Below are 12,272 nucleotides of genomic sequence, written 5' to 3' on the forward strand. Positions count from 1 at the left end.
GCAGTTTACTCCTCCTCCTCTTTTCATTTCATTAAATGTGACCATTTTTAATAATGCTGACTTAAAAATTTCCCTCTGCCTGGTTACAATCATGAGATCTCTCAGCGGCACTGCTTCCTCTCCCCTCGCCCATCACTTTTGCTGCTAAATGCACTGATCCTGAAGCCACTTCAGGATAGTACACTGAAAAGACCAGTAAGGTAGCAGAATCACTGAAATCCCGAAAGTGCCAGAATTCTAAGTTGCTTAGGCAACCATAAAGCAGCCCTTTTGCACATATGCGTTACAATACCTTTATTTTAACTCTCTGTGTATTTTTAACATGTGCAAAGGTCAGCTTAGCTCTACCATTCCTGTGCCAAGCTTTGTAACCTTAGCATAATTTTTAACATACTGGACACTTCAACATCCACATGCTGTTAAAACTATTTCAGTAATGAACCATTACGAACACAATTGTTTCCAGAGACAATGCACAACAGTTGCCTTGCAAAACAGTTTACTTTTCCCTGAGGCTTGCATGCTTCCATGAAGTTTTAAGTTTCAACTGAGTATGGGACCCAAGGAAATATTACTCAGAAGAAAACTAATATACCATTACTAACCCAGTCTTCTCATGTCCAATGGTGTCAGGTGATTGTATATCAGTGATAAATATTGCTGAGCTATGTAGAAATATTCAAGAGACATTTGAAGAAAAACATAAATATCAGAAAAATTCTGTTGGAGTTTGGACTCCATCAAATAAATTTCAACTGCAGAAAGCAAAGCACCATATCATGAAGATTTGTAGAGTTTTTAGAAAAGTTTCTTACTCAGATAGAAGAAGTTTCCTGGTAAAGAATTTTCATTTAAGTTGTTGTAAGTCAAGTCAAGAACCTCTAGAGCTGGTAAAGAGCCAAATCCCCTTGGCAAGGTGTTTAACCTGTTCATGCTGTAGGTAAAGAGGAAAAAACAGAACATGACATCAGTATTTACTTCATCTAGTGGGAGTAACACAGGCAACAAGAGTTTAATTTCTAAAAAATGTAATCTACACCAAGCTTCCCTTTTGTTTTGAAAAGGGGTTGATGCTACAAGATATTGAGCAAGCCTTTTGTGATGGAGACCTTTTTTTATCTCTCACTCCCATAAATATGCCCAAAACTCATGCACTTGCAAGGGATCCTGTCTGTTATGTCAATCAACAGCCACACCTGAAACGGGAAGCACAAAGGAGAGAGGTGCCACAGTGCTATGCTCAGCTTAAACAGTGTGCCACAGAGAAAACTGGTCCTTGGTAGATTACTTGTCTTCTAGCTAAACTACAAATTACCCTTTTGCACATCAACTTGACCATCTGCCATTCCGCCATACCACACAGCTCTTCACCACGGTACCAAAACCAAAGAGGAATACCTCAACTCCATGGTATTTATGTTCCTTGATAACTGCTGCTCAAACCCCTTCTTAAGAACAGCAAATTTTTGTCACTAGATAACTATTGATGCACATGGAGCATGAAATAAATGTCAGTCCCCTGACTGATGAGGCTTAGCGTAAATATAGCTTGTTCAGCCAGTCTTAGAGGGTTTAGGATAGCAGTTCCCACTGGCAACAGCCAGAAGAACATGGGGAAATCTAACAGAAGGAAAAGATTTCTCTGATAACCTGGAGCAGACAAGCTACAGAAAACAGTAACTTTTCTCTGACCTCAAACGGCTTGAACAAGGTGATCCAGATAATCACTAGAGCTGCTGTGATGACAAAGGCAGGCAAGGAGCTGGAGACTATATTAATAGAACCTTACTGTTTGTGTTTGAGCTAGAGCTCTGGCTGGTTATCATATGAACAGAAAAGAACCATGAGCTTATTATTCACATGGTCTCTACTGCATGTACACCAAACATACAGCTTGCATGTATGGATCTTGCTTCAGTTGTCAACTGGGTTTGAAAGTGGAACAAAGAAGACAGGCATCTTTAGGAGAAGCATGTAGAGGTAGCTATTTTGGAGAACTGGATTTTATTCTTCTGTGACAACTGGAAACAATCATGACTTTTCACGTGTTACCTCTAAATATATTCTGAATTTGACCCTCCTTCTGATGCAAAAATGATAAATAGTAATAGCCAAAAATGAAGTCAAGAGGAGATGTAATGTATGAAGCATGATGTAACACTAAAAACTATGAAAACTCAAGTAGAAGTATTGACAAAGTTGGGTACCCCAAAATAATAAAGACTTCTGGCGCTAATCTCTGGGCCTTCCCTCCCAAATGCAGCGTTTGTCAAACACTGTGCTATGCTATGTGATAAGTACTATGAAATACATCTGTAGGACAGTTAAGCCCATCTTCTAAAAGTTCTTTGGACACTTAGAAGACAAAAGCAGCTGCACCTCCAGACTAAGCATGATAACTACACATCCATGTGAGCAAAGGCAGGAGAAGTACATACAACATTTCTTTCACAGATGCTCAGATACTAACCCCACCTCTCCTCTCCCACTTTTGCATAAGCGAGCCTCACCAGAAGAACAACATGTAGAGATCAGCTCTCTGTAGCTAAACCCTAGATGAAATACTCTTCCTCCACATCCCCCATAAGGGTCCTACCAGGGACATGCACCTAGTATTTCTGTTGTAGTAGCAGCTATTAAAATACAGAAAGGCATTCTCCACTCTTGCTACTGCAGACTTGCCACTGTTTTTAAAACTGTTCTGTATATCAAATAGGACTAAATAAAGCAGCTCCTTTTTCACTAGTAAAACAAATAACTGGCCCTGACTGCCTTTCCCTTTTATAAGCAAGGAACAGGGAGAGAAAGAGTGTTCCCCCTATTGACAACAGGCAGAATGGTATGTATTCTTTGGCATGGAAAAAGAATCAGCTGAAAGTCCCTGCCCAGCACTATTCAGCCCTGTACAAGTTCAAACATTGAGCTTGTGCAACAGAAACTGTGCCACACCTGCCTTCCAATTTTATTTTTTTTTAAGCTTTCAGTGTAGCAGTACACGTTCCCTCTTTCCACCCCACCGCTTGACCCTTCTGCACCAAAATCCTCCCAAAAATAATCTACGCTTTTATTCAAGCTTCCCCTCCCCCAACAGAGGGCTGTTCTGATGCACCGTGTGTACACATGCACTACAGATGACAAGAGGGTTTCTGGGCTGCCCCCCAGCAAACTACTAGGGCAGAACAGTTTCCTTTTCACTGACTCCAAGGACCTCTGAAGCAGAACCCATTTTGCAGAGCTAAGGCTGGCCTGTAAATCCTGTGCCTGGAAGATTATGGTTAAGGAGGAAGGAGGATTAAGAAGGAAGAGCATTTAATCTACAACATCTTGGGCCACATGACAATGAAGGTGGCAACTGTGGTTCCAGACCTAAATGTCTGCTGGTCTTAACCCCAAGTGGACTTTTGCACTACATTTTTTCCATTAATGAAGACCAGTATTTGAACTACACTAACACTCGTCACTGCTTTAATCCATGGAAAGAGCCCAACTTCTTCCTCCTTCCATACACTTGTATATGCCATTCAAAAAATATGGATTTAACCTCAAAGATAAATAGAAACCTGATAATGAATTAATATTTGCTCTGAAAAGCAATTCCAGGTTCAAACAGATATTAAGGCATGCTAGAGATCTAAAGTGACCAAATAAAGACCACAGAAGACAGATCATCATGAAAACATTTATTGGCATTCCAATGGTTCAAGATGCAATTCAATTATCAGAACTTTACAAAGGTATCTAAAACAGGATGCACAGAGCCCAGCCAAAACCATTTGGTATTGAAAATAGTAAAAAAAATTCAGTTTAAGGTGTTCAGAAGTTTGAATTTATAAAATACATTCTTTCTATGGGAAGCCTATAAAGCTAAGGCTTACCCCCACCAGTGCTTTACTAAGTAGCTTAATATGCCCAGTTAGTTTTAAGAAGGTTCTGTGCTTCACATTTATTTTCTTAATTCAAGAAAGCCTTCTGCAACTGTAGCTATTATAAAGTATCAACAACTTTGCTGGAATATAATATCTGAACACTCAACATGAATGCCTCTGGCTCAAATTCAGTCAATACTAGCTCTTCAAATTAAATGCACACCACATTTAAAGATCTGCTGCTTCTTTTACAGGTCTAATAGAATTTGAAAATTTCTTTAATCCCAAATTTAGGACTTTGGAATTAAAGTCCTAAGTTAACATGGAAAAATTAGCATTTGGGGGTTTTTTGTTTGGTTGGTTAGGTTTTTTGTTTGTTTGTTTTACAAAGCAGAACACAAAATAGAGCCTGGCTTTTATGCAGCAACCACAGAATTAAGAGACAGTTGCTAGGGAAGTAAAATTCAATAATTAAGTCTGACTTCAGTATTAGATGAATGTGAGTAGCTGTTGCCCTTAAATGGTTATCAGTATACCAGAGTAAGTGCTTGATCACTTTTAAGTATCCGATTATCCAGGACACTAGCTAAAGACTTTGAAGCCATAATTGCAAAGTTATCCTCACAAACACTTTCAAAAAGAAATTTAGTAGCAAAAAATAAGAAGTTTCAGGTTCAGTTGTGACAACATCTGACAGTACCTCTTTTACAGCAAATTTTTGCATTAAGATACGCACCCAAGATTCAGGTGTTTGAGCTTCTGAAGGCTGCTGATCTGTGTAGGCAGCTCCTCAATCTGGTTGTTGAAAAAGTTGAGCACTTCTATGTTTCTCAGGTCTGCGATGTTTGCTGGCACAGCTGTGGGATAGTTTTCACAGTGAGAGACTGCAATTTGAGCAAGCTACCTAGACTATAGATGCTCTACTAGCACCTGTCTTTTGCTCTGTTTGTACAGTGGCTGATGGTAGAAACAGCATCTAATAGCTATTGCAATAAAAGCAAAGTTCATATCAAAACCCCTCCTTATCTGGAATCTGTTCCTATTGCTGAGAGCAGTCACTTTGTACTCTTCAGAAAATTACTACCAGTACTGTAAGATATTTTGACTAACAAAGGCCTTTGCATAGAGAGACAAGGACAGCAAATGCTCTCATAGACTAACTGTCGTGGTTTAACCCCAGCCAGCAACTAAGCACCACGCAGTCACTCACTTACTCCCCCACCACCCAGTGGGATGGGGGAGAAAATCGGGAAAAGAAGTAAAACTCGTGGGTTGAGATAAGAACAGTTTAATAGAACAGAAGAAACTAATAATGATGATGGTAACACTAATAAAATGACAACACTAATAATAGAAGGACTGAAATATACAAATGATGCGCAGTGCAATTGCTCACCACCCACTGATTGACACCCAATTAGTCCCTGAGCAGCGATCCCCCTGCCCCCACTCCCCCCAGTTTATATACTAGACGAGATGTCCCATGGTATGGAATACCCTGTTGGCCACTTTGGGTCAGGTGCCCTGGCTGTGTCTTGTGCCAACTTCTTGTGCCCCTCCAGCTTTCTCGCTGGCTGGGCAGGAGAAGCTGACATATCCTTGACTTTAGACTAAACACTACTTAGCAACAACTGTGTTGTATTATCAACATTCTTCTCATACTGAACTCAAAACATAGCACTGTACCAGCTACTGGGAAGACAATTAACTCTACCCCAGCTGAAACCAGGACACTAACAAAGATAAGCAGGCTGTCATCTGAGTTCATGTAGCACACACAGGTCTCAAAAGAGCAGAGCCTAAGAGACTTGGATCATTTCATTATTTGAGTTGAAAAAATACAAGTAGTTACACCAAGACAACAGTTTTATTAAGGGTCTTTAACAGCAAACATGAAATAAAAATCCATTTTTAGCGATGGCCCATTCTACTTACTGCTTAAATAATCTAGTATCCAAGTTCTTGTCCATTTAAGATACAGCAACATTTACAAAAGTAAGTTCAGCCCTAAAAGATGAACTGTTCAGCCAAGCCCTCCCATAAGTGAATAACTAACTCATCAATACACATACATGGCTACATTGGATTACCAACAAATTAATATCTGGTTATTATCTAGAAACATGAAAAATAAGGCAGAAACAAAATATGAATATGCCTGTGCAGATGAGGTTAAAAAGCTATTCAGAGTTGCATCTTTTCCTCCTTAAACCTAGTGAGATTTAAGCAGACAGATGAGGTTAACGAAAAAGAAGGTTGGCAAACCACCTGCACTGAAGCTTGCACCTGTGTTCAATATTCACCTTGGTTCAGTCTCAACTTTGACTGCATCAGGAACCCATAGAGTGCACATCTAACTAATTAGAAGTTTTTATGAGGCCATGATTTTCTTTTATTTGTTGGCATGAGGCAATCTCAGTCTTAAAATTGAGTCAATAATGTTTACAAAGCAGAACATTATAGTATGTCACATTTACTGGATTATAATCTTAATTACATTGTGAACAATAACAGGATCCCTAACAAACACTCTAATTACACTACATAAATATTACTGTTGAGGGTCATATTCATTGCGGGAGATTTTTAGCAGACTTTTTATAAAGTCACTAAGGCAAATCTGAACATTTAATAGCCCTCCCTTTGTGGTATTTTCCAACTGGTCCATGCGTATCTGTCACTCAATGATGGCAAGAATTATGTGCCTTCAGAAAGTAGAGTAGTGTACTACTACTGTTGTTTGAAAGTATTCCCAAACAGAAGTTGACTGAGGATTTTAATTGACATAATTCAGCTGTTTCCAGCCTCAACATTTCACCAGAACAGTAATTACCAGTATTAAAATGTTTTCCTTTCAGAAATTAGACTTTATAATTTGACTTTGATGAGATGCACTGGACTGGCAAACAATGTTTCTGCTCTTCTCAGATAGGTTCTATGTTTATGCAAGAATAGGAATCAGAAGTATTAGCAAATACAGGTTTTAGTTTAGTCAAAGCCTACTAAACAATGCTGAGACCAAATGCAATTCTCCTGAAGTTATACTATTGATGCAATTAGTAAAAACGCAGTCTGAAGGTTTTGGCCTTTAGGACAGTCTAAGAGATTACACTCTCCTAGAAAAAACAGTGCAACTTAACATTACAAATTATGCTAAATGTAATGCAGAGCTCTGTTGAGGGAACATTAAAACAAGAGCATGACATTCACGAGGTCAAACTTACCAAACCTATAGTCAGCTTGGCTGCCTACGTGTCAATTCTGTATTTCAATTATTCAGGCTGAAAACCATCACAAGATGATCAAGAAATTAAGAAGCTATTATCCAAGACACTGAAAGTTCTCAAAGCCAACTAAGAAAAGTACATCTTACACCAAGGACAATACTATCACTACAAACACAGGAAGCCCTCAGAACTTTTTTGATCTTTCTGTGAAGCTGGACTACAGAAACTGCCAGACTACAGAGACAATTTGTTAGTGCTACCCTCATGTGAGGAAAGCTAGCAACACCTGATGTGCATTTCAGTTGAATCAGTGTTGGTTAATGGGCACCTTATATTCAGTCAGTCCTATTCACAGTGGATTTAGTTACCTAATGACCACTTGCATCACGGGAGTAGCAGCAAAGCTGTTCTGCACCTGTGAACAGACCACAAGATGGGACAAGCACCCTCCAAGCAGCCTGACAGAGTCCAAACAATAAGTGACATCAAAGCAAAAAGCTGGACCCAGCTACTGAGCTCCCCTGAACTAGCAACACTGATTTAGTCAAATACCTGTCCAAACCAGCTTATTTCCCCCCCTTAAGAATAAATGGATTCTTAAGCTTGTATCTCACTTCTGACTTAAGCTAGGAGACTGTGGGGAGAGGAAGAATCATTTCAAGCAAGAAGGTGAACAGTTATTTTAATTTAAAAAAACACCACACACAAATACCCCCCCCAAACCACAAAATCCAAAAAACCCCATGAAACCACCCAGAAAAAGATGACACCTAGACACCAAGACAGGAAGAAAATGCCTTCCAGAGACTTGTTCATGAAGATTACGCTTGTGCTGAAGATCACAGCATCAAAGAGAACCCTAGTTTCAATGGGTTACTACGCAGTTAAGAGTCTCAGATTCTACCTACTCATCCCACTTGCAAACACGGGGCAAAAACTCAACTTCCATTGGCTGGTTTATCAGAGGTTTTTAATTTGATTTTCTTTTGTCAGGGCACAGGTGTGAGTAAGTGTCCCTGGTGAACAATAGGAGCTGTGTCCTTGCACACTGTCTGCTAAGTTTCTGATATCTGTATAATTCCCACATACTGTATTCTGTGTTGTGAATCACACTTAGGATACTTTTTATATCATTATTTTCTTCAAGCCATACTAATAGCTGCATGGGCAAGCAGGCTGAGATGAGAAAAATGCTAAAAATTTAGCAAAGGATTTGGATGAAATACTTTGTGTCTCACCCTGTTAAATCAAAATAAAAAGCCCTAATCCACAATTGTATTTTTTGGTTTGGATGGAGGGGCTTGAGGCATTCCATGAGAAGCAAAAACAGAAGAGTAGGTCAAGACCAGGCTTGTGGTAAGGGAGAGAGGACTTTTTCCTGTAACAGCTTATTTTCTGGTCCGACAATTCAGATTAATTTGTAGTATGAATGAATGCTCTCTTGGATTCAAAGAAAAACGGAAGACTGAAATTAACTCCTGTACTGGTCTTGTAGCTAAACTGCACAGGTTCAGTACCTTCAGGTCTAAAGATGAGCAGTGGTCAAGCAAGGCTGACTAGGCATATAATGTTCTCTGTTCTGAACTTTACACAGCTAAGTGCATCCTGACTACCATCCCACTGTTATGTTGCAAAATTCTTCCCAGATATATAGCAGACTGCCAAATACCAAGAAATTCATGTTCTGGCAATACTGAATTCCACTCGAGTCACCTTCTCATGATGAGCTGTGAGAGTGAACTGTCAGCATCCTGGTTCCATTCACCCACATATTTACAGTACAATCCACAGTGTCTTAACAACTCTTCTAAGACCATCTGCTGCCCAGTGTCATTAACAACTAAACTCCCCCTCAGCAAATGCTAGTAAAATTTGGCAACCCAATGCCTTTGCATTCTCCTGTGAAGCTTCAGTCACATCATGAAACCCCATTCATATTAAGTCTCACTTCACAAGACCAGGAATGGCTTCCCTCCCCGCCTTGTTCAATACTGGAAAATGCATACAGTGATTCACTATGACAGCTATAGACTTCACCTTGATTTCAAGAGCTTGGCTGAGTGAAAGAGAGGGTCTACAGGCTCCACACCAAGGAATAAGAGGACTTTGTTCGCGCTCCTGGAAATAAGGATTGGCAACTTGTTATGCTTCAGAACATTTTTTTTAAAAAAATGCTCTTTTTTGCCCTGAAGTTAGTGGCAATTCTTTAGGCACTAAAATATATTCTCAGCAGAGCAGCCTTTCACTCAAGGCAAGTTATTACATTTTATTCCTACATAAGCAGGAGCTGTTTAAAAGTTCTGATAAGATTTCCAAAACATACATAAGAAGGATTAAATGCTACTATTCAATGCCTATGTAACCCCACACCTAAGTGTCCTGGATCTGGACCTTTGTTCTCTCTCCACATCAAGAACCAGAAGCCAACACCAGACATCTATCTTTACTACAGGTCTGGTGTTGCCCTCTGTTGGAGAACAGATACTGGGTTAGATGGACCTTTTATCCAAGGCAGCTATCATGCAGAGCAACATGCTAAGAACATTTAAGTCAGTTAAAACAGCTTGGAATTAAGTGTCTCAGATGTAACCCTTTCTCATAAAGCAGGAAGTCAAGCGGTTCTCATACCACCACCTAGAACTGACTTCTAGATCCAGCTCCTTTTGTATACCCAACCTCTGACAAAGGAGGAAGAACACAGAAAATGGAAGAGGAGGAAAGGAGGTGCATTTTTTTCCCTCCAGTTCCACTCTGCCACTCTTTAGTCATTCATCTAGGTTTCAGTACAATTCCTCCTTTGGTGGCAGGGCCCTTCATACAGCTGAAAATGCACAGGCTTCAGAAAGTCTCCATTTCAGCAAATGATCTCCAGGACTATTTCTCTTAAAAGCTTCTGGAAGCACGGGAAAACAACAGGAATCCTCACAACTTCAAAAGTAAACAAACTCAGATGTTTGCAAGACTAAGTCTCCATTTGCTTTTCATCTAAAAGATAAAATCTAGGTTGTTTTGGTTTTTTTTTTATTTAGTAGGGACCAACATTAAATCAAACATTTCTGAAGACACTCTTAATAAGAGAGACCCATATCAAAATTTCCTTTACAATTCAAAACTAAAATATAAAACATTTTAGACAAGGAAGCTCTGATGAAAAACGTGACAAGAGTCAGTAAACTACCCAACCGGACAAGTGAAATTATTTTAGTAAATATATAAGTCTCCACGAGAGGAACACATGGTATGAAAACTGAGTTAAACATTTCAGTTCATTTATACCTTAACACAGAATGTTCAAAATAAACATTGCCCCACTGCTCCTTGGAAAATCATATCTGTAATACCTACCTATTCATAAAACTGTGCACAAGCAAGCTTATGATCTCCTCAATGAATATGATTCAAAGGCTACAGAAAACCTCCCATTGAATTCAATGGGTTTTGAATCAGACATCAAGTGAAATAAGAATTTTATTTATTTAAAATATGATTAGTTTCTTTGGCATTCACATCTTTAGAAACTTTAAGCTGCAGAATCCCTGTTTTTTCAGAATGTTTCTTTAGCTAATGAAGTAATTTCACAGTACCTAGGAACATGACGTTCAGTAGTACTCCAAACCTTTACAGGTTCTAAGGGAATATTTATCCAGAAGAGCTATTAAAATAGCACTACTTGTCAGAGAAGAGATTTATAAGACTATGCCAGTTTCTCATTAAACTCTTCCATTTAAAAGCTGATCAAGAGTCATATGTACACAGTAAGGAGAACTCAATACAGACCTTTCAGAGTGCTATCAGTCCATTGCAGATCCCAGGTAAGGTTTTCTTGCAAAGAGCAAGAAACTACTACTTAAGCCTACAGTAAAATCTGTAGGCTATACAATATAATAAACCCAGTTCTGCAGACTGTTGCTAATCCAGTTAGAGTCAACAGGAACTTTTAATGAGTAAGGATCCCTTAGAGTAAAGGTCATAAAGACATAAAATGATACTCACATTTCATGGGGGAGGAAGAATTTAGAATACTAAATATATAATGCATTCTGTGCATCCAATATAACTGTACTCGTAGAGCTGGAGTCATGTTTAGATTAATTTGACAAGGGTTCTGTTATACTGAGAGAAGCAATCAGCTTCACCAAAATGAAAGAGGAATTAGCAGAGGGAGAACACAACAGTTTTCGTTTTAAATATTCATAGGCATGCTGATATCATACTTGGCAGTTAACTGGAGAGAATCCTGATCCCAAGTGAAGCATACAGTACTTAATTTACACACTATGTAGTTCAAGTTTCCCCTTTTGCCCACCCTCCAACCTCTTCCAAAGATGGATACTAACCTTCCTCACACTGAAAACATTAAAAACAAACTTGTCTCCTTAATCTTCAGCTCTTTCCAGAAACCAGCAGAGTTCTTGTTTACAATTATCCACAGAAGCACTGCAGTTATGAAAATTTTCTTATGAACACGTTTAAATTATATTATAGCTCACTGATGTGCTACTGGGCTAACAAAGCAATTTATCAATAAACAGTTTTAATTTAGAAGCCACAGTCTAAGGAGAAGTGCTGTGAGCACAAGAAAGGCTGAGAAGATACTGGGAATCAAGTGACATCTAGTGAAGACAAAGGACAAATCTGTTCTCCTCTGAGAAGAAAGCTTAAGATGCACTTCAGAGTTTGGAGAGACACTAGAAACCAGGGGCTAAGGTTAGGAAGAGATTACTAGATTGAAAATAAATCACCTAACAGCAAAGAACTGAAACCACACCAAAATAGCTCACCAAAATCTGATGTTTGTTGGCTTTTTTACAGCAGTAAGGAACAGTACTGTTCAAGTGAGGGTGGGTACAAAAATGCAGATATGAACATGGCCCTTCATTTCTACAAATAATTTTGAAGAAAACAGAGTATTAGCCAAGCTTTTTTAATTAGTGTGACATGCAAGTACTGTAGTGGACCACAGCACCTTCAGCTTCAAGAATTGTTTTGTAAGGAATGCACAGTTCATCCAAGATGCTTTGCTATCTTACTCTTATGTCAGGAGAAAAAAACCCCATGTGGTACACCAGGCAACAGTTGAAGAACGCAGGCTACATCCCCTTGTTACAGGTCAGGTCATCTGTATGCGTTGATATTTTAACAGCAGGGAATGGTTAAGAAAAATAACTTCGCAGGACTA

The 12,272-nt window shown here is 39.0% G+C and overlaps 1 protein-coding gene across 2 annotated transcripts in view; it reads right to left on the reverse strand.

The window, feature by feature from the left end:
* Positions 1-12,272, reverse strand: part of RSU1 (Ras suppressor protein 1) — a 116,434-nt gene that overhangs the window by 80,665 nt on the left and 23,497 nt on the right. For both annotated transcript variants that reach the window (XM_010576448.1, XM_010576533.1), the window contains 2 exons: positions 4,603-4,723; positions 816-934 (listed from right to left, as the gene is read on the reverse strand). In XM_010576448.1, coding sequence (XP_010574750.1) covers positions 816-934; positions 4,603-4,723 — 240 coding nt within the window. The remainder of the gene's footprint in view (positions 1-815; positions 935-4,602; positions 4,724-12,272) is intronic.

Source organism: Haliaeetus leucocephalus, unplaced genomic scaffold (assembly GCF_000737465.1).
Source record: "Haliaeetus leucocephalus isolate CR32 unplaced genomic scaffold, Haliaeetus_leucocephalus-4.0 Scaffold0, whole genome shotgun sequence".
NCBI lineage: Eukaryota > Metazoa > Chordata > Aves > Accipitriformes > Accipitridae > Haliaeetus > Haliaeetus leucocephalus.